This window comes from Sarcophilus harrisii, chromosome 3 (genome assembly GCF_902635505.1).
Source record: "Sarcophilus harrisii chromosome 3, mSarHar1.11, whole genome shotgun sequence".
NCBI classification, from domain to species: Eukaryota; Metazoa; Chordata; class Mammalia; order Dasyuromorphia; family Dasyuridae; genus Sarcophilus; species Sarcophilus harrisii.
Window position 1 is genome coordinate 388,595,698 of NC_045428.1, and position 27,898 is coordinate 388,623,595.

Genomic DNA, 27,898 nt, shown 5'->3' on the forward strand with positions numbered 1-27,898 from the left:
ATTATAAAAACAATTATTTGATTCAGTAAAACTATGAAAAAAGATGTCTTTAATGTACACATTATGATCAAATAAGATTCCTTCCTAGAGATTACAATAGAGATAATTCTGTTAGATAATCCTCTGCCTCTTAATATCAGTATAAAATAGGGAGACATATAGTGTAGTAGGGTGGGAAAAAACCCAAACAATTCGAAATCAGAGAATGAGGGTTAAAATCCCATAAAGCCACTTATTTTCCTTGTGTCTCAACTCATTTGTCAAATGAGAGAGATGGGTTGGGTGACCTACAAGATTCCTTCTGGTTGCAAGTCTTTGACACATGAAATGTTACTTTCAATAAGTAAATATAATATAATTTGAATAGGGAGAGAATACTAGTAATGAAAGAGATAAAGAAAGCCCTACCACAGGAGGTGAGTCCATGAGCTGGAGAGTGAGAATTCTAACAAGTGGAAATATACAGAGAGTACATTCCAAGCCTGAGGGATATATTGTCTGTGTGAAAAGCCAAAAAGGTAACTTATGGATTGTTTTAAGTCTGAGAACAGTTAGTAGAGGACATTGGCTAGAAGAAAAAATGTATATTTAGTCTGAAAATTGTAGCCAGATTGTAAAGGGCATTAATGCTGAGTCAAAGTTTGTATTTTAGCCTAGAGGCATAGGCAATCACTGAAGTTTTTGAGTAGGAGTGACTCAGTGTGGTTTAGGTAAATCATTTTTCTAGATGTGGAGGATAGATGACATGAAAGACGGGTTAGAAGCAAGGACCTCAATTTAGAGGGTATCGTAATAATCCACGTAAAAGGTAACAAAAGAGAAGTTCACTTAAGGTATCTACCATGATCAAGGAGGATACCCAATACAGAATACAAATGAAAAAGGAATTTCTTTTGGATAATAGGTTCATTAGATACTAATGAATGTGCCTTAATATCTGGAACATTTCTAAGACTCCTGAATGAGATAACTTCATAGCCATCCAAAATAGTTGGGTCTAACAATCTAAACAGGAAAATGAAATGGATGAAAGGTTACCTGATTTCCAGACTAGACAGCTAAATAGTACAGAGTATAGAGAGCTAGGCCTGGACTCAGGAAGACTCATCAATTCTATCACCTCTGCTCAAAAACTCCAAATGGGGTTGAAAGAATTGGACATGACTAAACAACAACAATAACAGGGTCCAGACTATGGTGAATTGGATGGATAGTGAGTTGAATTGGTCCATGACTACATTTATCTTAGATGAAAATGAGCCAAATAGACAATCAGCTGGAACTAGAACTAAATAGATTGAGAATCTGGACATTGGTGCCTTTGCTAACCTCAAACGTCTCCCTAAAATATACAAAATATACATTTTTTAATACTTTATTTGTATAAAGTATTTGTATACTTGTGTATCCTCAATGTGAGGGGCTCCATAGTGTAGTAAAAGGATTCTTTAATTGTAAGTCCACAAAATTATTTTTGAATATATATGTATACATATATATGTGTATGTATATGTATATGTGTGACTGAATGTATATGTGTTTATGAATATGTATATCACATATACACACATAGATTTGCTGACTATATTTCAATATAATTATTTTCCTTTATATTCTTATGTATTTTGTTTTATGCATTTAAAAATATAATTCTGAAGAGTCCATAAACTTCATCACTTTGTTAAAGTGCTTTATCATACAAGATAGGTTAAGAATCCAGATCTGATGGCTAGAAAACTGGCTTCAGAATCAGGAATACCTGGGTTTGTCTTGCTTCTATCATATAGTAGTTATGTGATCTTGAGCAAGTTACTCATTGAGTATAAATTGCTGGATATTTGGTGGAAGGATTTTTTCACTAAGAATTTCCCATATCAATGAAATCCTAGTCTAGAAAAAATAATCTTCACTCTATGGTATAAGTCTATTTATCATAAACTATTACAATCTTAAAAGAATCAAAATTACAGGTTACCTAAAGGACAATGGAAAGAAGTATAGTTTGTGGAAATATGTTGTGATGTACTACAAATAAAGAATTGTACATGAAGAATTGTTGGAGAGGTGTTATGAAAGTGATGTATGATCAGAAACAGTGGTAAATCAGTCATAGATCAATAGTGAGGAATTTCAGATGGATTTATATGAAAGAGATGTGAACAAAGGTTCCTAGCATTTTGAACAGATTCCCCTGTAAAAGAATGAGGAGAGGTATGGACTAGAGAAAGTGGATAGTTGCAATCTGTACTAATGCAGGCAGTGTTCACATTGATTAAAATTGAAGATCCACTGAATTATAAATAATGAACATATTTTAATGCTAGACAACACATTAGGTTTTAATAGTCAGGTATCACAGAAGCATCATTTCTGGGAGAGTCTTGTAGCAACTGGGGGGAGAAAATCTTTGATTCCCCAGAAGGAATACAATTAATTATTTTTTTGAAATTTGAAGTTTGAATTAAAATTTGAAATTGCTTAGAGCAGAGGTTTAAGAATGTGAAGGAGAAAATAGCTCTATTTGGCCATCTTATTGTTTATCTTGGTTTTGCCCAAAAATTGTTATTTAATTACATGGTTATGATAGATCTCTATGCTTATCCTAAGATAGAGAAAAAGTTAAGCACTTGCTCCATTGTGATACATTCTGAGAATTTGAATGTCTCATGACAGAGAGAACTTCATAAAGTTTACCAAATGGCAAAGAGAAGGCTACAGCACCTTCCAGATATAAATTGATGCCTAAATGAATGGTTCATATTCTTTGATTTGCTTTGTTAAAATTATGCTAGCTATAACAAAGTCTAATGAGAGAGCTGCTGCTTTTGTAGGATGATTGGAACAAATCATGGTATGTATTTCTGTAAATGGAAGAGGAAGGAAAAGAGAGACTGAAGGTATGCTTTTATCCTTTCATTGATAAAGGAAAAGTGATAGAATCCCTACCTTATATTTACAATCAGGTTATCAGCTTTGACCATCTCCTAGAGGCAGAGCTCAGGTGCTATGAAGGGACTTCATGGTTCCAGAGCTTGTTTTTAAGGTTGACTTTTTTGTCAAGAATTTTTGAAAGTAAATCCATCCAGATTAAAACATTAAATAGCTAGACTGGCTAGTTTTTGACCAAAGGAAAAAAAATCTGCTATATGTGGTAACTCTGGCAAAGGTTTTTATGATTTAGGGTAGTGCTGCTGATGCAGCATTTGCCATCTGTTTCTTAAGACATCCTTACTGCTCCTTCATCCAAATTTTGAGCAAAGATCTGGCAGTCCCCTGTTGTTTGCTAACCAGACATTAAAATCAATCTGACAGATGCTTCCCTTTGAGAATGATAATCTAAGCCTACAACTTGATTATAAACTCTCTAGTCTACAATAACAATAATAGAAAACAAATACATATATATATATATATATACATAAATATATTTAATAACTTCAAGGTTTGTAAAGCACTTGACATAGTATTTAATTGCTTATTACAACCCCATTAGGTAATTGGTATCATTATCCTTATTTGACAAATGAGTTAACTGAGTCAAAGATGAATATGACTTACCAGTGATCACATAACTTATAAGTATCTAAGGAAGAATTTGAACATTGCCCTGACTCCCAGTTGATCATACTATTCATTATACTATCTAGCTGTCTATGTAATTATGTTGAAAGTTACTTCATCATATCATTTTCCTTGCCAACCATTTCTACATATATTTTCAAAAATGTTTCTAAATGTCTATGTTGTGGCAAATGTCATTAGATTGCCACTGGCACTTAAAAATGAATGATGGGCATGGTCTTTGGAAATAAGAATAAAACAAATACCCTGACTATCTGACCAATGAGACTATTTTCTAAGTTTGTCTTCAGTAGTGTGCTAATTGTAGCGTCTTTCTCTTATACATCTAGTAGTTCAGGTTTGCTTTGAAAGAAAGCTTTCCATGAGCTTGGGAAGCTGGCATATGCCTTCATTTCACATCTACTTTCTTTCATATTTCTTTTTAAAATAAGCACATTATAGCAATAAATTCTCTATCTCTCTTTCTCTGTATTTTTCTTTTTATTTGTTTTTCCTTTTCTCATCTCTATATTCTCTGTCCTTTGACTCCCCTTTAATTCATTCTCTCTCCTCTCTTCTTTTCTCTTCTATGTATCTTTTCTCTTTCCTTTCTTAGCTTTTCATCTCTCTTTTCTTTCTCATTTTTGTCTTTGCCTCTCTTTCTCTGCTCCTGTCTTCTCCTTTTTCTCTTCCTCACTTCTCCCCCCTTCCCTCCTCCCAACTCTTACACACATTACATACTCCTTTCTTCTTTTTTAATCCCAAAGGATTCAGAGAGCAGGCTGTGCTACAGCTGCTGTATTTTCCACTGGTTCAATTGGCAGTTACCTACTGTGTGGAGTTGCTAGGAGAAGGTGAATAGTCAGAATTACAGCATCAGTTGATGTACATATTCTTTCGGTAACAACCTGTGGAGCTCCATGGTCTCTTTTCTGCAGGGATTTATACATTGCTTTCAACCTCCTGACACGAATGCTTATTTGCCAGTTGGGGAAAACATGGCATATTTTTAAGGGTTTGCTATAGATCAATTAAAAGACAAAAGCCTTGGCATTTAAGTAGGTACTTTTTTTTCTCAGGGTGGTGCTGCTGATACTGGTTCCTACCATCTGTTTTCTTTTTGCATCCTGCTCCTTCAGTTTAGAGACAGCTCCAGCTTTTCAGAGTACTGAGCCATTCACATTTTCTCTGCATGATCATAAATTTGAGTAAACTGTAGGAATGCTTCTGTGCTTCCATGCATGTCCTAATAACAAGTAAAATGCATTTGGGAAAATCCTGGGCATCCAGGCAGTCAGTAGAACAGTAGCTGGATGTATGCATTTTACTTGTGAAGTCAGAGGAGCTGTTTATACTGCTGTCTGCTTGTGAGGGGACAAAAGCAGAGGATCTGTCCCTTAAAGTGAATGGCAATTCTAACAGAAGCTTTTCTCAGCTTTGTAAATCTGATAGGCTTGGATAGATGAGCAATGCTAACATATAATGTGCGTGGATCTTTTAGGCTTGGTAGTGGACTAAGGGATGCTTTTTACTTGCTGCTGAACCTGACTATAACTGTATTGTCATAGGACAGTTATCATGGGGTCTACTGCTACGGAAATCGAGGAGCTGGAAAACACTTCTTTTAAATACCTTATAGGAGAACAGACTGAAAAAATGTGGCAACAGCTGAAAGGAATGTAAGTAGACTGCTTCTGGTTTGTTTTTCTTTGAGTTGGGGGGGGGGAAGAGGTACTGAATATTAAGATGACATCAATATCTAAGAGTTATTTGAGAGGCATTATTATTATTTATCTTCCAGGGATAATGTTTTTATTGGAGAACAGTCTCTTAATGATATTTTTAATATGAATGTTTCAGTATTAGCCACCAACTTCTTAGAAAAATGCAAATGTTATTGCACCTGCTGCTTTCACTTTCATTTACTTAAAGCTAACTCCTAGAAAATTCATTTAACTGCTACATTGCATGATACCTGTTACACATGTGCCTCCTTTAGACATAGCATGTCGAGATAGGTAAGGTAATTATTGATCAGCTCTTTACATATTGCTTTGAGGTGAATATAAAATTTTATTCTGTCAGAAATTTAACTGTAGCTAGTCCTTATGAATTAGTGGTTTCTACATGCAAGATGAAATTAATAATGAATAATTTGTTGACCTTATCATAATTTTAATTAGTCTTTAAACTGTTCCTGTGAAACAGGTATTTCAATGGTAAGTATTCCAGCAACATGATGGACTTGCTAGAGAGTTTCTGTTTTAAATTATCCAGGGTACCATTTCTGCTCAGAGAGAGTCTGCATTCCTCCCAGTGTGTAACCCCATTCAAATAGCACTTAAAGCCTGACTTTGGAGCTCTTTTCCCAGAATAGATTTAATTTAAATGCCTGAATCAAACTTAATTAGTTGGTTTGGTTAAAACACACACACACACACACACACACACACACACACACACACATTTTTGCATTTCGCCTGTCAGGGTCTTTGGCTATTATTTCTTAGATTAGCACACCATGTTTGCAAGCATCCCTTTAGCTGCACAATGATTTAAGAGTTAGAGATTAGCATTTGGATAGAGATTTGAAACATCAGGATTTAAAGGTCATGTAACAGATCTGCATACTTTCTCTCTACACAAAGGGGAACATGTTTGCTTTCTCATAAATTCATACTTAAGAAATCCTATTATCTTTTAGAATGGAGACATTTTTGGTAGTCACATCCAAGACACTGTGTTTTCTTGCTTTTAAAGAAATATTTTCTTCCAAGAAAAGGACAAATTTGTGAACTGACTCTTATTTAGCAATATCTGTGACTTGGGAAGAAGATTGGATTTATGTTTTCAATGGGATAGAGAACATCCGGGGAAGAAAATTCCCTCTACTGATACAGATCAGTATCTTCTCTGCAACCTAATATCTTAGAGAGTTGCCTAGAAGAGTACTGACTGTTTAAATAGCTTGCCCAGGGCCACAAGGCCAGTTATCAGTTACCAGTGTGTATATGGAGTGGGGCAAGAAGAGAAGAGGACTTGAAACCAGATCTTCCTGGCTTTGTGTCTCTCTCTGTCAATAAAACCACTTTGTTTCTCCATCTGTGACTCAATGCATTTTTTTTTAAGTGGCAAAGTTTCCTAGAAGATAGCAAGTTCCTCACTGAAATGGAAAATATCAGATGGTTCTGTACATTATTTAGAATATGTATTTTACCTTTAAAATATTTAAAAATATTTAAAGATGAGTGTTTCAATATTAGCAACCAATATGATAAAAAGATGCAAATCTTATTGCATCTGAAGCTTCCATTTTCATTTATTAATAGATAACTCCCAGAAAATTCACTTAATTACTACATTGAAATATACCTGTTCCACATGTGTCTTCTTTGGACATATCATATTGATAGAGGTAAAGTAAATATTGCTCATCTCTTCACATATTGCTTTGAAGTGAATATAAGATTTTGCTCTTGCAGAGAAGGTGCTGATCTGAATTAGTAGAGCAAGTCCTCACTAGGAGATATGTAAACCAATGATATTGTAGGTCTGGTCCAAAAGAAAGAAAATTATGGATATTAGGCTAGAAGTTTGTTTTCACAAGCAACTCTGAAACTTTTTATTTCAAGAAAATGTTCTAATAGTATAAACAATATTTATTCAAAAAGGAATGATAGGAAAAACTAGCCCTATTTTCCTCAGATTATTGAATCAGGGAATGGTTAGTTGCTGCTAAAATACTAATAAAAAAGTTCTAAAATGAAATTGAAGGGAATGGAAGTCTTGGTGTTTAAGGAGAAGAAATTTTTTAAAAAAATTATCTGCTAAGTGTAGATAATAGTTACAATGAATTAATTTACACAGTGAAACAAGCACTATCACTTAGCAAAAGTCCAGAAGCATCCTAATTGGTTTGTGGCATTTTAAAGTAGGAAATTTAAATACATGTTTTGACCTTGTTTGTAGTCTTTGTACTTCAGCAAAATTTTATGTCACTTTTCTAGCTCATCCTTACTCTTCCTTGATCATTGGACAGGCCAAAGAAAAACTATCTTAAAAAATATAAATCATGATAGTCATAATAAAAAATGTTTAGTAACTCTAAAATACAAAATTACTTGCCCATGTCTTTTTTCATTATTCAGGTTGTTATAATACTAATGCCTATTAGGGATTAGGAGTTGCGAAAGATTCAATAGCTATTGTTCTTTATTTTTATTTATATCTTGAAAACTAATAAATAATTTGTTAATAAAAGTCCTAAATCATTTGAATCTTTACATTAATTCTAATGTATACAAGTGACTGATTATTTTGTCTGAAATGCTAAGGAATCATTTGACAGTGACTAGCATTACTATTGAATATGTCTTAAGGTAAAGATAGATGATAAAGATTCATTTTTAATCATAGAATGTTATAGATGATATGAACATCAGAGGTCATCTAATCCATTTTGCTCATTTCTTCGATAAGAAAACTGAGCTCCAGAGAGTTGAATCAATTTGTCCGAGGTTGCACATCAAATTATTGGAATAATGGGTCTAGTACCAGTTCAATGTTCTTTCATGTCCTTGCATAATACTAAAGTAGTCATTCATTTTGGTAAATATAGTCATTTCAATAAAATTTGAAGGCAATTCAGTCAAGCAACTAGCATCACTGTTTTTCACTCCCCTCCTCCATTCAAATAACTGACTTATTTGGTTAAATTAACTGAATTGACTATTTGTGCTTTTGAAACTGTGTACTTTCCTTTTAACCTATACTTTGACTTAGGGCTTTTTTTTTTTTTTTTTTTTTTTTTTTAACAATTACTATTTAGAACTGTCAAAATAGAGGCTATGAGTCTAAAATTCTACATGGCTAATGACAACTAAATTGGTTAATTATGGTCCTTGTGCAGTTGGTGTTAATAAGTTATGATATAATAGGAAGTCTTCTCTATTAACATAATCATCCTGCCTGTTTAAAATGTCATGTTGTCTGAAACATAATTTGAGCCTCTCAAAATTGCCAATGCTTCTTCTTGCCACTTCTGATATAAGGATTAGAAATTAACATTTTATATCTGACTAAAGTCTTTCAAAAAGTTTTGCATTGCCTTCCTTACCTTATGTGAAACATGTAAAGACAACATGAAAAGCATAATGGCTTTTTAAATATTTCCCTGGAAAATAATATTAGCTGATAATAACAGCTAAGATTTATGGAGCACTAATTATATGTTAGGTACTGTGCTAAACATTTTTATAATTAATGCCTCATTTGATCCTCACAATCACCTTAAGGAGGTTTGTCATTCTTACTTTATAATTGAGAAAACTGAGGCAAGTAAAGTTAATATGTTTGAGGCTGGTCAGATCTTTTTGATGCCAAGCCTAGCACTCTATCTGCTGAGTTTCTTAGCTGCCTCTTAGTAAACTTTTCTCTCCCTTTTCATGTCATTTCATAAACATATCGATTTATTTAGGTTAATCTATACTGATTGGGCAGCAAGGTATTAGACCTGGACTCATCTTCCTGAGGTCCAATCCAGTCTCAGACATTTTTTTGCTGTGTGGTCCTGAGCAAGTCACTTAACGCTGTTTGCCTCAGTTTCCTCCTCAGTAAAATGAGCTGGAGAAGAAGATGTCAAACTATTCCAGTGTTTTTGCCAAGAAAACCCCAAATGGGGTCATGAAAACTGGGACAGTACTGAAAGGAACTGAACAACAAATCCTTTATTGACAGAATTTCAGAATTGGCCATCCAGTTTAAATCATAATTATAAAACACTTCCTGCTATAATACTATGTAGAAGTTAACAAGTGGTTTTCTAGTATTATGTTAAAAATCATCAATATTGGGGGTATGTGGGCTAGGGTAGGGAAGAGGAATTCATCACCTCAAAAAGAATCCACAGAATTTTGACAAGCTATTTCTTAAAGCTATCCAAATTTTTAGAGTGATCAATTTTTATCAACCTTTCCCTAAGTAATCCTGCCTAGAGGCACCTAGGTGGGATAGTAGAATTCTGCCTGGAGTCTGGAACACCTAAATTCAAATTGAGCTACAGATACTTACTAAATTAAAAGTCACTTAATTTCTGTCTACTTCAGTTTCTACATATATAAAATGGTGATAATAATGCACCTACTTGCCAAAATTATAAAGATCAAATGAGATAATATTTGCAAAGCACTTAACATGGTACCTAGATTCCCTTATTCCTGATCAAGAAGCATCATTTTGATGTTCATTTGATTTGGCAAGTTGAAGTGAACTCTTATCTTAGGACCATGAACACAACTTTTAGAAAGGATCTTAACTTTAGCATTATCTTTTAATGAAACTTATTAGAGACTTTGAACTATGTGCACATTTTTTTAATCTTTGGAGCACTTTTTTTAAAAAATGGAAAATGAGAGTAAGTAATAACGATTATTATCTTTTTTTTTCTTTTGGCCAAAATGAAGAGTCATGATCTTCAATGGATGGTTTTCCTTATTGAAAATGAATGTATATTTAGGTAGGACTTAAAGAAGCAGGGCTTAAAGATGGTAGAGTGATTCTGAAATTAGAAGGTGTGATTGTGAATTCTGTTTCTGCTACTTACTAGTTGTGTTACCTTGGATAAAATAGTTTTATTTTTTTTCCAGTCAGATTTCTTGTAAATAAAATGCAGGGTCTGCACTACATGAATTCTGTGCTTTTTATGATTCTTTGGAATACTTTATACCATTACTTCATTTGATCTTCATGTCACACTTTTAAAGTATTATTTATATCTATTTTATAGATAAGAAAATTGAGAATTATTTTTCAAAATCAGGGAATCAGATTCAAGACCATACAATTAAGAAGAGACAGAGCATGACTTTTAATACTATGTGTGATCCCACACTCAGAAGCCCTTCCCTGCTGAGATGCTGTACATTTTATCTGACTTTTAAAAATGTATCCAATTATAAAGCTCCTTGAAATAAAAATCAATGAGTTCAAGATTTCACAAATCTAAAGTGTTAAGTAGAAAAATGGGATAAGAAATAAAAAATACATGTGTGTGCTTGTTGGGGCAAGAGTTTAAAAGTAATAGTAGATGAGAAAAATGCATATTATAGTTTTATAAATAATCCTCTGGTGGTCCCTTTTGAGAATGAATTTAGTTTCTTTAACTCACACTGCCATTCCATTTATATATAAACTTCTACTCTTGATTATATTCAGTTCATTCACTCTATTCCCCAATTTTTGGTATTTTTGGTTTCACTCAAGTCCTTTTATCCCTCATTTAAAAAAAAGTTTCATCTTCTTTGTCAATTTCACCAAGCAAATAGGGTTTGGTCTTTGGCTCTAAATTGGAAATCATTTATGCTGAGAAGAATATGTTTCTTACCTTCCTTCCTATCCTCCCTTGAAGAAGTGGAGAACCATAGAATTGGAGCATGGTATATACCATCAGACTAAGTAGATTTATTGGCCAGTTTTGCTGAATTGCATTTTTCTCCCTCTTTTATATTTGTTATAAGAGATGACACTCTGGATGTAGAAGAGATACATTCAGAAATGAAGATGACATAAAAACAAGATAGCAGTAGAAAATAAAAATCATCTTTGAAAGAAAAATGTAGTATTTAGCTTATTGTGCCAAGATGACTAAGCATTAAAAAAAAAACAAAAAAACAAACTTACTTCTGAAATTTCTTTAGGGGTCAAATTGTGCTGATTTTTAATAAAGAATGTCAACTTTTGCCAGTCTTTCTTCTTTAGAGACTCTATAGAGTTTACTAAATTCAAGTTAATATTTTATAAAGTTTTTACATTCTATGTAGTAATTTTGTCTTAATTTTTGTATACTAAAATATCCAAATTTTAGTTTGTAGCTATGACACTATTATTTGTACTTTAAAAAATGAAAAAAAATCCTTTAAGAAAGCACACAAAGAAGCAACTAGTTGGTGTATTGGATAGTGCATCAGTCCTCAAGTCAGGAGGAACTGAGTTCAAATGTGTCCTCAGACACTTAACACTTCCTGGCTATGTCAGACTGGGCAAGTCACTTAACCCCAACTGCCTCAGGAAAAAAAAAAGCAAGAAAAAATCTAGGTGTGGTTTCTAGGTATGGCACTGTTTTAGATAATATGCTAACATTTATATCAAGCAATAATTTGATGAGTTGTGCTGAAAACAAGATACAATTATAATATGGAAAATAAGAGGAAAAATAAGAGAAAAAATTCTAATAGCCTCATCAGCTCTTACAGGAACAGGATAAATTTTTAGATTTGATTGTTCAGATTTTAAATATTTGGATTTAAGAGAGCCACTGGTTTGTAAGACTTTAAATTTTCTAACACTTGCTTCAAATGTGGAAAAAGAACTTGTGAGAATTATTTCACAAATAGTACAACTAATAGAAAGTGTGAAGATTATTCTACATGAAGAAAGACAGAAGGGCATTTTTTTTGTCATTTCTTTTGTGTCCAGATGGTCCAAATAGGTATGGAAGAGGAAAAAGAATGAATGAGTATGTTAGCTCAAAATTATTAAGCACATATGTATTAAACATTGTACTAAAGACTGGGAATATAAATACAAATAGAAGGAAAGACAGTCCCTGCTCTCAAGAAGCTTGCATTCCCATGGGAGAAAACAGCACAGAAAAAAAGAAGCTGAAAAGGGGAGGGGAAGGTTACCTTGGAAGGGAACTTGATAAAGGATATATGAAGACAAAGAACTCAGTACATGAAATCCATCAAATATACTGTAGAGTGGAAAGAGTACTGTATTTGACACCGTATTTGGTGTCAGGTATGGGTTCCTCACCTTTTTTAGGTTTCACTTTCTTTGTCTCTAAAATGAAGGAATTAAGCAAGATGACTTCAAAGATCACTTCTAACTCTAAAGCTATGCTCGTAAGTTCAGTTTTTTGTTCTTTTTCGTTGCTTTTCTTTCTTTTTGACAGGATCATTAGTAGTAACTGAACAAAATGGAAGGATGGAGGAGATAAAAAGGGGGAGGGTACTGAATACTCTGAAATTGTGTAATAACCCATGATATAATTGAAGTTAGCTCTATTACAGAAAAAAACAATGTGAAATTAGAAATAATTTAATTACTGAGAAACAGTGCCTCTAGGCATTAAAGAAGTTGCAGAGTGTAGGATGAAGAGAAACTAAGGTCCATTTACCGAGTCACTATAATTGGGCTAATTGAGGTTAGGAATTCATCTCTGGGTCAAAAATTCCCCAAACCAAACTATTAAGCAATTGGACCAAAGTTACAAGGTTGTGGTTAGAAACATAGTGTTCAGAATCTGGAATGAAACACAGGAAGCCAAAGCTGGATTCTAGTTGCTTGTTCAAGGTTAGAATTAAGAAAGTTCTCCATCTGATTGCCAAGGCAAATGCAGCAATGAAGAGGACATGAGGAAGAAGGATTTAATGAGAAACTAGGTTTCAGGTTTATAAGACAGGAACAGAGAAGCACATGACTAGCAAAGATCCTCTGGGTCTTAAATACTTGGACTTTTTGTGTAGTTTTTTATAAATGAACCTGACAGATTAACCATTGCATACTCAGCTCACCCATTCTCTTAGGGAATAGTGACGATAATGATTAACTGTGGTTTAGTTACAAAGGCAAAGAAGTGATATTTAGACTATATTTAGACCCTATGAATTGTGTTATATGGGGGTTTTTAGTCTCTTGATATAAAAAGCATTGATTTGATTCTGATTGACAAAGTCAGTCAAAAATCAGTAGGTGAAATAGCTAAACTATTTTTTTTTTATACATTGACACAGAATTAAAGTATATCTTAACTTTTATAAAATGTTATTTTATAGGCAAAAGAATGGATTGCAATCTATATCCATTTGTTAAATAGGTTAATATTACCAACATCAGTAATTTAAATCATTTCATTATTTTATACTGATTGTCCCAGAGTTTAAATTGTAAGAAAACTGAATTTGTAGCTTCCACATATTTGTCATGGTTTATATTTCTCAATAGGTAATTTCATAGAATTTTTATGGGGAGGAGTCTTTTAGGGACCATTTAACATCTTTGATCACAGATGGAAGGGAATTGAGAAGTTATCTAATTCACCAAGCCACATTTTACAAATAAGGAAATTGAGACACAGAGATATAAAGTGTCACTAAATGCCAGAGATGGGACTTAAACCAAAGGTTCCATCTAATTCTGTAATACTTCTACTACACCACCCTGCATATAAGTTTAAGGATAGAAAAGTATAGGATAATATATTTAAGGAAGACTCATCTGTAGAGTAGAGTTACACAGTATACTAGAAGATACCCCCAACTTCTATCAATTGTTGAGTTTGATGCACTTCCAAATCTGTGGGGGACCAGTGCTTCTGAGTTCTTTGGTCATAGCACATCTTCAAAGCTGAACCCATACCATAAGTAAAAGGTAGTTGTCTACAAAGATAAATATTTAATGGGGATAATCAACATATAGATAAGAGTAAAAATTAGTAATAGTGATGTTATTTTGAAAAATGACTCCTTTATAGTAAAATTGAATTTAATAATTTTGTGCATATAAATTTTTAGAGATCAATGCCTTTTTTTGGCACAATAGAGTCTTTCTACCTCAAAACAAAGTCAGATGGACTTTCTAATTCTAACTAGTGAGCAAAATAAATCAGAGGGGAAGGGAGGAAGCCTATAATGCCATATCCTTGCTTCTTTCACTTACTCAATTTAAGAAAGGTCATATGTGACCCTACTCATAGCCAAATGGCGGGGCAGGAACAAAATTGACAAAAGACTTTGACTTTCAGGTCACCAGAAAGGGAAAGGGAAGGGTAGAAATAGGAGGTGATTTCTCTCATAGCTACCTGAGAGGAAAAAAGAGAAAGAAAAGTTGAGATACAATCTCTAAAAACCACCTGTTTCTGGCCAAAATGGGTTGTTAGATACCTATCAATTTAGGACCAAAGGTCTTAGCTCATGTTCTTCTATTGGAAACTCAGTCAGGACAGAATCATTTATGAATCACAGGCTTTCTACATTACTATTTAGGAATATAGATTTTAGTATTGGCTGAGGTCACCTCAGCCACATTTGTTATTTTACTTATAATAGGACTTGTGCAAGGTTGTTGTTGTTCAGTCATTTTGTCAGTCACATTTGACTCTTCATGACCCCATTCTGAGGTTTTCTTCACAAAGACATTGGAGTGATTTGTAATTTCTTCCTCCAGCTCATTTTACAGATGAGGAACTAAGGCAAACTAATAAGTACAGATCATATTTGAACTCAGTCAGATGGGTCTTCCTGACTCCAAGTCCACTACTCTTTCCACTGTATCACCTAAATAGTCCAAGTCATAAGCAGAAGAAACAAATCCTCTGACTTCAAATCCAATTTTTTTTTTCAGAGCACCATACTGCATTTGAGAAACAGTATTAAATCAAGACAGTCCATTTGAGAAGCTACTCCCTCAAATGTGACCCATTTGGAGACCATTTCACCTAGATGAAGCTTCTTATGGAGAGGGATAGGCTCTTCTACCACCCAGTCTTCATTCATAAAGGTCAAAGATATTAGCTCTCAAATATGATATTATTATTGATGCTATTAACGAAGACAGCCAAAAATTAAAGAACTAAGGAAACCTTTGAATGAGAATAGCTTCTTGACAATCAATTTTACTCATTAAATGCAGTCATTTAGATTCTTCCAGCAATGAAATGTTGGATATCATTAGTAAGTTTTAGAAAATAAAAGGAAAAATATAAATTTACTTTTATAGAAAACAATTTAATTAATACACCCAGAATATTCTTTAATTTCAGCTTACATGTTGTAAGATGGGAATGAAAGTCTGGAGAAAGTCTGGAGAAACAACTAAAAAAGAATATAATTGAAGTGATTGCCACAGGAAGATGGATTAAAATGTTGGGAATTTTTATCCTACAAAAATTAAGTATGAGAGGAGATATAATCAAAGTGTTTTATTTACTCTCATTCTCTTCTTAACTTCCACAATTTGGCTGGTCTCATCATCCCATTGAATCTGTTCTCTCTAAAGTAATCAATGATCTCTCAATAGTCAAATCTGGTGGCCTTTTCTCAATACTTATTCTTCTTGATCTTCTGGCAGCCCTTGATACTGACAGTCACTCTCTTCTCTTCGAAAGCCTCTTCTCTTTAAGTTTCTGTGAAACTATTCATTCCTGATTCTCTTCCTTCCTATATGATTGCTCCTTCTTAGTTTCCTTTGCTGAATTTTCATTTACTGTAATGTTATAAAGGCAAAATCTATATTTGATTTTAGTGCAAAGAAAAATGAAGTTAGAGTAAGGAAGCCTTGAGTTCAAATTCTATTTCAGACACCTACTGGCTCCGTAATCTTTCTATATCTTGATTTCCTCATCAGTACTTATCAAAAAGAGTTTATTGGGATAACATCTCTGTCTCTTAGAATTTCTCTCTTCTTGAAAAGATCAGCTTCAGTGCCATCCCAATATAAAGTTTTTCCTTATCCTTCCCCAGCCACTCTCTGAAATGACCTAAATTCTGCATTGTATGTATTTTGCACATACTCATATGTGTCGATGTTGTTTCCCCAGATAGAATATAAACTTCTTGAGGGCACAATCTTTTCTCTTTTGGTCTCTGTACTCTTACCACCTAGCAGAAAGCTGGGTTCATAGGTACTTGATTAAGATTGATAAACCTTAAATCACTATACAAATATAAATTAAGTTTATGAGTAATAAAAATATCTTCTGGTTTCTGCAGTCTTTGGTAGCTTGCTCTCTTTCTGTTTGCAAACTGGAAGAGAAGCAAAACTTAGTGTGATGTCACTGAGTAACTTAAGTAAATTATAGTCTTCTTCCCTCAATCCAAGATCCATAATTATCAGCTAAAATCAGTGCAAGCAATTTTATTTCTGGTTCCCTTCTAGCAATGTTTAATTAGTACACTAGTAATGTTCTTGATTGAAAGTACTATAATGGGATTAGTCTCTTTTTTAACTTTTTAAGCTTTTAAAATATAACAAACAGAATTTTATAATGTTTAAGTAAAGACATATAGGACAATAATTTCCTTAGACTACCTTTGTAGATATTTAAATGAGCTTTTGTAGCAGGGGAAGATTGGATCTAATTGTACTTTCATTAGTGCTTCATGTCTCATGTGATTCCACACATACATTATTAGTTTCTAGATATCTTTGTCTTATCACTAACAGTCTCACTCCAGCCATCTGTCTCCATGGATATTAACTTGGCCTACTGGGCTGAAGTTGTCCTAGCAGAAAAATTGCCTTGTTATGCATATCCAGTTATACAAGCAACAAAACTGACATCATAATATTAACTCCAAATACCCATTTTGAAACTACAGAAAATCAAATTTAAGGAGACAACAAAAAAGAAGCCTTAGCTAAGAGGTAAGTCGAGAACTTGTAGGGGTGGGATGCCAAAAGGGGAAAGAATTTGGAGGTTCAAGAAGATATCAGTGAACTATAGTATTTAATCTGAGGAAAAAGTTAATAAAGGAAAAAATATTTTTTTCAGAGTTTTAGGAGAAAATAAATGTGGGCCTAAGATAATTAAGGGAACAAATAAATACATTTTTTTGAATTGGAGCTAAAAATATAAGACCATATGTTAAAAAAAACATTGATACTTCAGCTATGATCTCTGTAGGAGAAATATTTGAAGTCTCATTGATGCAGACAGTCACAGAAACCCCAAGACACAAAACTGCTTATATCTGTGCCATTTCCTGTACTTTCTCACAAAATCAGATCCCATCTGAAAGCACAGTAGTTCAGGTATAAGGTGCTTTTTTACAATAAGAAGGAATTACCATTCTCATGTGCTGAAAACACAGAGGTCCAGGAGGCAGAGAGCAAGGGCTTCCCATGCCCTTGTGTAACCTGTTGCCAGGACAACAGGATGTTGACCATGGCCTTTCCAATGTCCTGTTGCTAGGGTAACAGTATATGAACTGTCTCCAACTTGTGCTATAACAAAATTCCCTTAGTTCACTGCCAAGTTCACTTCTGGTTGGTGGGAGACTATAACTGACCACTCATACTGGAACCACATATATTTAAATGGGTCACAAACCTAATAGAGGGTCCACCAAGGAAGAGAAAATCATGTAGGGCATCCATCTTCATAATATATTCCTGTGATTTGCCCATGCTGGGATATATGGAGGAGTGGTTTGGGGGAGGTGATAGAGATAAAATCTTTGAAGTCAGAGATTGAGTATTATATAGGCATAGAGACTTCATAAATATTGTTCAGCTAATTGACTTTAAGAATTAGTTTTTGAATCAGAGTAAGAAAGGGTAAAAAGGCAGTTGGGATATCAGAAAGGACTATATATAAGGTTGCAAAAGGGAAATAAGTTCAAAGATTTAGGAATAGCAATGGAAGGGAGGAAGAGATGCTAAGAGGATTTGGAGATTGAGTTTGATTTGAAAGAAAGAGTAACATAGATGAGAACTTGAGGAAACTTCAGAGTATTAACAAGTGAATAGAAAGATTTCTCATAAAGTAACCACAGTCACATAGAAAGGGATTTATGGAAGGTAGAGATAGTTGAATTTGGGTCTAAAAATTTGTTTATACTAGATCTATTGGGAAAGCAGTACAACAACAACAACAACAACAACAAAACTAATAAAGTGTTTATAGATATAAAGGTAGAAACAAACCAGAGCTCACAATCTAAGCAGAGAAAATATGGGAACAACAATATACAAATAAGATACATACAAGATGAATTTGAAGTAGTCTTAAGAGAGAAGGTATTGACATTGGGGAGGATCAGGAAATCATAATCATAATTATAATGACATTTACATGGAATTTTTAAGTTTACAGTGCATTCCATGTCATCATATTTGATTCTCATATCTCTGGGTGATAGATGCTGCAGGTATTGTTTCCTAATTTCATAGTTGAAAAAAAAATCTGAGACTTAGAGAGATTAGGGGATTTTTTTTAAGCTGACACCGCTAATAAGTGTTAGAACTAGAATATTTCAGTAATTCTGCTGCTTTCCAGTTTTGGTTAAGATATGTTGTTGAAATTACTTAGGTATATTTGACTCTTTATAACCCTGTTTAGGATTTTCTTGGCAAAGACACTGGTTTTCCTTTTCCTTTTCCAGCTCATTTTACAGATGAGAAAATTGAGGCAAACAAGGTTAAATGACTTGCTTAGAGTCACATAGCTAGTAAGTGTCTGAGATTAAATTTTAACTCATGTCTCACTGACACCAGCCCTGACACTCTATCTACCAAGCCACTGCATTGTCCCCAATTAAGATACACTTTAATTTCATTCTCATACTCTATTTCTTTTTTTAATATAATATTTTTTTTATTTTTCAAAATGCATGCAATGTAAAGATAGTTTTCAACATCCACATTTGCAAAACCTTGTGTTCCATTTTTTTTACCCTTCCTCCCTAATTCCCCTTTCCCTGGACAGTGTATAATCCAATACAAGTTAAATATGCACAATTCTTTGAAATATATTTCCATATGTATCATGCTGCACAAGAAAAATCAGATAAAAAGTGGAAAATTGAGAAAAAACAACAACTACAAAAAGATGAAAATATTATGGTGTGATCTACATTCAGTCTCCATAGTTCTCATTGGAATTGTCTTGAAAAGAGCCAAGTCTATCCCTGTTGATTATTTCCTGATCTTGTTGTGTGAAAAATGTTTTCTTGATTCTATGCACTTAGCATCAGTTCATGTGAGTCTTTTCAGACTTTTCTGAAATCAGCCTGCTCATTATTTCTAACAGAACAATAATATCCCATTACATTCATAACTTGAATAATTCACTCCCCAACTGAAGGGCATCCAATCAGCTTTTAGTTCCTTCCCACCATGAAAAGTGATACTACAAAAACTTTTGTACATGTAGGTTCTTTTCCTTTTTTATGATCTCTTTGGGTTACAGCCTCAGTAGAGATCAAAGGATATGCACAATTTTATGGCCCTTTGGACATAATTCCAGATTGTTCTCCAGAATGGTTGGATCAGTTCACAACTCTACCAACAATGTATTAATGCCCCAATTTTTCCACATCCCCTCTAGCATATATCATTATCTTTTCCTGTCATCTTAGCCAACCTGAGAGGAATGGATTGGTACCTCAGAGTTGTTTTAATTTGCATTTCTCTAATCAATAACGATTTAGATAATTTTTTTCATATGACTAGAAATGGCCTTAATTTCTTCATCTGAAAATTGTCTGCTCATATACTTTGACTATTTATCAATAGGGTAATGGCTTGTCATACTCTTATTTCTTAACCCCAGTACATGCACCCTCCTCATATCACTATATCTTCAGTCATTTAATTTTGAAGATAGTTTCAATTCATTTTATATGTTCCTTTAAGTTCTCATATATAAAATTGTTACATTATGACTATGTTATGTTATGTTATAACTATGATAATTTTTTTGGATTCTAAGGAAGGCTTCCAAAGAATATGGCATTTTATGAATTATGTGACTACTTTAGATTCCATTGGGAAAGGGATCTTTTTATCTAATTGAGTAACTAAGGAGATAATCTACATCCAATAGTTATTTAATAAATGTTTGTTGAATGAATAAATGATTCTGTATAAATAGAAATCTCCCCGCTCTTTTAAATTACTCAGGACAAAGCAAACTGGACAAGTTGTGAATTTCCCATAATCTTTGAGTATTTAATTCATGGAAAACTGATGAGCCTTCTGATGAAGGATCCTGAAAGTAAATAACAATAATAATAATATATATATATATATTCCCCCCCCCGAGGTAATTGGAGTTAAGTGACTTGCCCAGGGTCACCCAGGTAGGAAATGTTAAGTGTCTAAGACCAGATTTGAACTCAAATCTTCCTGACTTCAGGGCTGGAGCTCTATCTACTGTGCCACCTAGCTGCTCCAAAGTAAATAAATCTTGAAGACTGTAAATAGTTTAAGTTAAATAGGATCCAGATGAAGGGTTGTCCTGCTTTGAATAGCTTCAATTAGCTTTTTAAACTTTTTTTAGCCTTTAATAAGAAAGGAATAAAAGTTGCCTTACATATCTGTATGCTTTACATTGAATATTACATAACACACCCCATATTATCCTTGTAGCTGGAATATAATTAACTTTAAAGTCCTGGGTCTGGCCTGACCTAAGGTAGAATGGTCTGCTTCTCTATGATCAAATTTTAGAGGTGCAAAGCTCAGGTTCTAGAAAGGAAACTGATTGTTTGATTCCTCTGGAATCATCCATTTGGTAAAGGAAAGAGAAGGGAACCACAAACTTTTCTTTTCTCTTTGCTTCCCTATGCTTCTTTTTTTTTCCAGTTTACTTCAGAAATGATTTGTCTGGCTGTATGAAAGTAATGCTAATTACATTAATTTTATGAGCAGCTTATCTTTTATGCCTACTACAAAATACAAAGTTCTTCAATTCATGTATAATTTGATTTTAAGTTTTATTTGGTTAACAACTTTAAAGTCTGTTTATGTCTGTGCAGTCTTCATAGTTTATACTTGATGTCCAATGTTGTCCATTGATAACTCTGGAAAATGATTATAAAGTTTATAGGGATTATTTGTATTTGAATTAACAAGATGCAAAATTCCATTAGAATATGTTCTGAATATTTAATAAATAAATTCTGCATGTGTCATGCTAGTGAATAGGTTTATTTCCATTTTCATGTGACTCATTACATTTCCAAAAATGAATAAATACTGAGTGCCCAAAGCACCCAAGTTCTGGGGATCCAGATAGAGTCCTCTTTCAAAGAATTTACAATCTAGTTGGAGAAAAAAAGACCTAAACTCATAGTAAGTTAAATAGAAACATTTGATTTTAGTACTCATTAACAATAAAACAGTTGAGAGACACTGTCAGCAGCCTCACAAGTAATAGGAGCACTTGCATCCAAATCTAGTCAGTAGGCACACAGGTAACAATCACTCTTAGTGTCACTCCCTTTTTCATGGAGGGTGGGGATGTAAGAGTAAATTAAAGAGTAAATTAAAAGAGTGACTTATTAGCCTAAGTAAATTACAATTCAAGTACTTTCTGTTCCATGAAATTGTAAGTTTAATCAACAATTCTCCTTTTTAGCTATAAATCTCCAGTCAGACTTTATTTTCTGGTAAAATGTGACAGGTTTAAATCTCATCTAGGGCCTTCTCAATCACCTGTTTTCAGTACAATATATAGGCTATCAATGTGATAGTATCATTATTAAATTTGTCAGTTTAAGAGGGGAAAATAATTTAAACACCAAAGGGCAGGCAAACTTTTGAAGTCTGTCAAAGTTCATACTCTGAAGAACAAAGATGAATGTCTTCAGGACTTGGATGGAATATGAGCTTCATACCAACTCAAGAAACTCTACCTTCAGAATAGAACAGAGGGAGAGAAAAGAAAGGAGGAAATAAAGGACCATATGTTCAGTCTTTAGTCTGGTTATCGTGATCCATAATCTTCCCTGGCATATACAATGAATTGTTAATTCATTTCTCTTTGGATCTAGAATGGAGCATCATTTACTTTATACCGCTCCTCTTCCTGATCCACGGTAGACAGATCTCTCATAATTTACAACCTTCTTGGCTCTTCTGACCCCTCAGTTTCTTTTCTGTTCAAGTTCAATATGGTTAGAGTCAGGCCTATGAGTCACAATTAGTCTCTTCTGACTTTCTCAAACTCAGGGAAGAGACTGAGGAGGAAACATGAAAATAATTTTCTGTAGCCAGGAGAACACTATCTCCTTGGGAAGGTTATTGAAAGTCAGTTGTTTGAAGATTTTTCATAGTTGGCATCTTTAGGATGGCTGAAATCAACTCATGTGGGCAGGATTTCATACTTAGTCATCAACTATCACAGGGTAAGACTTCATATACAGTGGGAAATTCTGTGGCTCTAGATTTTTGGCAAAGTTCTTTTCACATAGTCAAATGGGTGGTTTTTTCCTGTCCCTTAAGTGGTTGTGGATAATGGTGCAACCTTCATCAATGACCTTTCCATGTTCCAGGGCTATGTAATCTTAGCAATCATGTGCTCTGATTAAGAGAGTAACTATCTTTTCATATAAGGTCCCCTCCATAGCTACTGAAAGCAGAAATGCTCTCAAATAATATTTTTTGTCTCTATCAATTCAGGATTGAGAAAAAGCGGGTGGGGATATGTATTGCTGCATAGTTTATTTCTCTACTTTCTAATTTGACATTTGAATGCTATTTATTTGTAGTGATATGTTATCATTTAAAAAGAACATTACTCTTATTTTTAACTTTAGTAAAATTCTCCAGGTGGGTAAATCATGAACTACAACAGTCAATTTTACAACACCATTTAAAATGTTCACGTCCTACTTTTTAGCTTGGTGGTATAACTCAAACCTACTCAGGCACTTCTGGAAATAGTACATTTATATTGACTTTTCAATGTTCCGTAAAAACTCATGTATGGATCCCAAGGAAAAGAAAAATTAAGGACAAAGTAATTGTTTAACATCTAAAGATGCTCCAAAAGAAACTCAAACCCAAAAGATAAATTTCCATTTAAGGGATTTAAAAAATAACAGATATAAGCAAGATAGAATAGGTAAGCATCTTATTTCTAATTCATTTACCCTATTTTTATTGTTCTTGCTAATGAGTATTTTCTGGTTCCTTTACTTCTGATAATTAGAGTTTTCTAATCAGAAAAGATCAAATAGTACAGCAATAATTATCCTTTATTTTCCTTGATTCTGTAAGACTTTTCTATGGATTCTTAGTTTTCAAAATTTCTATTGAATGTTTTATTTTTTACTTGTTTTAGATTAAGAATCTTTAGGTAAAGTTGTTTTATCTATAGATATTTACAGCACAGACAAACAAATTTCAAAATGCCCAATTTAGAGCAAGTCATTCCAAGGATTATTCTTTCATATATATATATAAAATCTTCTAACTTCTTCTAAAAGAGGAGTATTAAATGTAGTACAGGGGAGTGCTTTAAAGAAACCTCCACTTAAAACCTCTGTTGTTTACCTAAGTATATGTACTTTGACTATGATCAGTAAACACTAATTTACACAGTATGAGTCAAACTGTGGCAATTTTAATCACTAATTAGAACTGTCTCCAGAATGCAGCTCTTCAAGGAAAAGAAAAAAGATTCCATGGAACCAATCATCACTGTTTTGAGGTCTTTTAAGGAATATTTAGAAATTTTAGGAAATGATTATCTAAACTTCAAGCAAATGTGACTCAGTATCCAGATTAGGGAGTGCTGAAAGGGATCCTTACAGTATAAATATACCAAAATCCTAATACTGAAATCTGTCTTTATTAATAATGTGATCTGCTTCAGTATTGTTGAATGCATGTGTATGTCCTGTTCTAATGTTCTTTTTACATAAGGGAAGCTAGGTAGTGAAGTAGATAAAATGCCAAGTCTAGAATCAAGAAGATCTGAGTGCAAATCCAGCCTCAAACTACTAGCTCTGTGAACTTGAGCACATCATTTAAGCTCAGTTTGCTTTAGTTTCCTTATCTATAAAGTGGTGATAATAATAGCAATTACCTCTCAGAATTGTGAAGATCATAATAAGAAATAATATTTGTATAACATTGACACAGTTTCTGGGCACATAGTAGGAATAATATACACATTATTATAATTGTTAATATTATTAACTTATGAAATAATAATAAAATAGATGGGCTACCAATTACTCTTCCCTCTCATTTCAAAACTGATATATCACTTTTCCTTCAAATTGAATATTATCCATCTAGTGATATAATACTTTTAAGCAGTACTTTGTTGTTAATATGCTAAATGCTACTTATATCATGAAACTAATAATTTCTTGTGAATAAATGGTTATGTATTATCAAAGGATTATAACATAAAGCTGGTTTCGACTAAAGAATAAATTTATGTTGTAGCTCTCTGCTCTTGACTGTCCTTAACAATCCAAGCCTTTAGCATTGTAGTCAAGAGCTAATTCATTCAAATGATTTTGTTTTCCAGTTTTCTTTTCTGAAGACTATCATGAGCTTCTTGACATTTTATTATTATACTTTCTCATCAAAATATAGACATCTGTTATAAGAGAAAGAAAAGATATATTGACTATCCTTATAAATAATAAAAAAAAATCTGGTAGTAATATTAGGATACTTATTTTTGATAATAGTATTACAAATCTGACTTAGAACATATTAGGTTCACAGTTTTATGTTAAACACTACAGATCAAAGAGAAAATGAAAAAAAAAAAAAAAGCCCTGGATCTCAAATGGGTTGTATTCAAATAATGAATTTAACATCAAATAGAAAAGTATAAAAAATATTTACATAATTTTTTAAAGAGGGAAGATTTAATAACTGAGGGATCAAGGAAGGTTTCCTATAGAATATAGTACATGTAAGTACTATGAGAAGTAAGTCAGGTATTCTAAGAGGCAGAATGTAAAAAAGAGTATCCTCTTTGGGGTACAAAAATATGGGAACATACAGTCTCTACAAATGCCAAGGGGCAGGAGGTAGACTGCTGACTTCAGGGAACAGTAAGTAAGCTACTTTGGCTGGAATGGAATGGAAAGTACTTGAAGGGGAATAATGTGAATAAATGCAGAAAATTAGGTTAAGGTTTTGTGAAACACTTTAAGTGCCAAATTGAAGGCTTTGAATTTTATCTTAGAAACAATAGGATGCCATGAAAGATGGTTATATATTACAACAAAAATAAAAAAAAAATCTGTCAATGTTATTTGTGTTGATAAGGGGTTCTTTCTATTTTATTGCATCATAAATTTTACAACTGGGCTTTCCACAGAGTCATTGGAATACTTAGCAATGATTCCCTTTCACCTACTGAGCTTTTTGAAGTCTGTGTTTTTTGATTATATTATTGATAAAATTTGCTATTTCATCTTTAGATCACTAGTAATCAACCAAACATTACACACAAATTCTATTATATGAGGCTGCTTTAATCATAAGCTTCCGAGTTCTGAAGAACTATGTACATACATAGTCTTGACCCACTATTTAACAATGAAATTTTAATGAATCAAAATTTTTCAATATTGTCCCTTTCCCCCCTAAGGAAAATTGTGAAAATTTTGTGAAAATAAAACAAGTAATGGGACTATGCCTCCACTCATTTGGTTACCCAGAGCCTATTGCTTTTAATAATTTATACCAATCCATTCTGTCTTTATTAAGCATTTTGTGCAAGACAGTATCCAAAACTGGAGGGATAAAAGAAATAATCCCTGCCTTCAAGGAACTGATATTCTTTTAGACAGAGTTCGAAACAACATACAAGGAGATACTCTAGCAGAAATAATAAACCTTTTGCTATTTGGTGAAACTCTTGTGTCACTTAAGTGACACAAGAGTTTCACCAAAAGTGACACAAGAGTTTCACCAAAAGTGACACAAGAGTTTCACCACAAGTGACACAAGAGTTTCACCAAATAGCAAAAGGTTTATTATTTCACCTAATAACTTAAGTAATGAATTGCTGAGATACAAAAAAGAAAAAAAGTCAGAGCCATTTTATTTCTTTTGATCATTTGGTGCCCACCACTGAGGAACTCTAATTCTTCAATATGAATTTTTTTTTCTTCACATTTGTTCTTCACATTTCTTGACATTATCAGGGGAACTGAAGCTTTCTATTTTGGTACATGAAGCTAGTTAGGCAGTAATGATTTGGGAATTTTGTGAATAGTTTTAATTCATGTTATGTATTTTTGTTAGTTTCATATTTGGCAGGACAAATTTCCTCTTATTATGCAGTCCAAAGCTGTTTGCAGAAAAAAATCCTTTCAATTAGTATTAATTGGTCCATTGGCTTAGATTCTCATGGGAAATGCTAGAAGTTTTATGGACCAGTTAATTGAATTACTTTCTTAGCTATTAGGTGACATTCCTTGTTTCTTTTTTTTTTTTCCTTAGAAAAGAAATGGAATTATGAGTAGACTCTCTAGACTGCATTCAGTTCTTCTGTATTTAATTATTTCCATGACTTTGATGGATGTGATTTTTGCCTCAGTTTGTAAATTTGGGTTAAGAAGTTTATTTTTTTCTTTTTTTTTTTCCAGATCCTAACGCTGCAATTTTGGTAGCTATCACTGGCTCTGTATAAATGCCAAAGAAAAGATTTTCCATCAGAGGCAGAATTATGAGAGTATGCTTTTCCAGTTAATTATATGTTTCCTATAAAAAACATACTAAAAATAGCAATACATAATATTAATTTTGAACAAATTATAAACAAAACACTTCACAATTTGGAATAAGATTTAAAGAAATACAAATTTCTAGAAACCTATAATATCACACAATCACTACTTAATTTAACCCCAATTTAAAATCCTACTAAAACCCCACATTCTGTAAGAATACTAGTTCATTTTAATGTACTTTTCTTTTGAGATTATCACTAATTTATTCTCTATCTTATTTATACATAGTTGTTTGTGTGTTTTCTCTCCACATTAGGAGGTGAACACTTTGAGAGCAGATTTTTTTTTCCCCTTTCTTTGTGTCCTCACTGTTTAGCACAATGCTTTGCACATAGTAGGCACTTAATTGGTTGTTGATTTGGAAGTTTAATCTCCCAAATTTAATCAAAATGTAATCTTCATCTCAATAAAAAGCTTTTCTTAAATTCAAAAGCCTCTTAGGACTCATATACATGTGTATTACTTCATAACAACATAGCATTAAAAGCCCTCAAAGCCTTCAAAGATAATTTTTTTTTCCTTTTCAAACTCTCACTGTGCTAATACTTCAAAATATTATATAACTTCTAAAAAATGGCTATGTTTGTCTTTTCAAATTATTTGCTTTGTCATATGTTAAAAAAAGAATGTCTTAAACACACACACACACACACACACACACACACACACAGTGACTCACAGGTTTGTACAAAATTCCAAGATATCCTTTTCATAGAATCAGTGAATATCAAAGTTGGGAAGACTCAAGAAGTCAATGAATCCATCTTACATTTTCATTAGAATCTCTACCACAAGGAACCAAAGAAGTCCTCATTCAACTTGAAAATATTCAGTGGCCAATATAGATGGCCCAACAAAAACCTGACATTTGCATCAGATTGAGTAATGATCAAGAAATCTAATGAGTAGGTTCAATTACTTCCATGCTAGGTATACTCAGCCAGGACCTCATAGACAATAGGAGATGGGGCAGGTAGCAAAGATAGCCTTAGAGTGGGTATAGAAAATTATAGTCACCCATTGTAAACACAAATGGACCAGAGAAATGTGTAGCCTAACTGTAT

The 27,898-nt window shown here is 33.1% G+C and overlaps 1 protein-coding gene across 5 annotated transcripts in view; it reads left to right on the top strand.

Annotated features, from left to right (window-relative positions):
- The first annotated feature begins 4,770 nt into the window (after positions 1–4,770).
- PDE1A (phosphodiesterase 1A) overlaps positions 4,771–27,898 on the top strand; it is a 458,879-nt gene continuing 435,751 nt past the window's right edge. Inside the window, exon 1 of one of the 5 annotated variants that reach the window (XM_031960368.1) lies at positions 4,771–5,240. In XM_031960368.1, coding sequence (XP_031816228.1) covers positions 5,140–5,240 — 101 coding nt within the window. In that variant the 5' untranslated portion in view covers positions 4,771–5,139. The remainder of the gene's footprint in view (positions 5,241–27,898) is intronic. The other 4 variants (XR_004233070.1, XM_031960367.1, XM_031960363.1 and 1 more) reach the window with 4 other exon arrangements.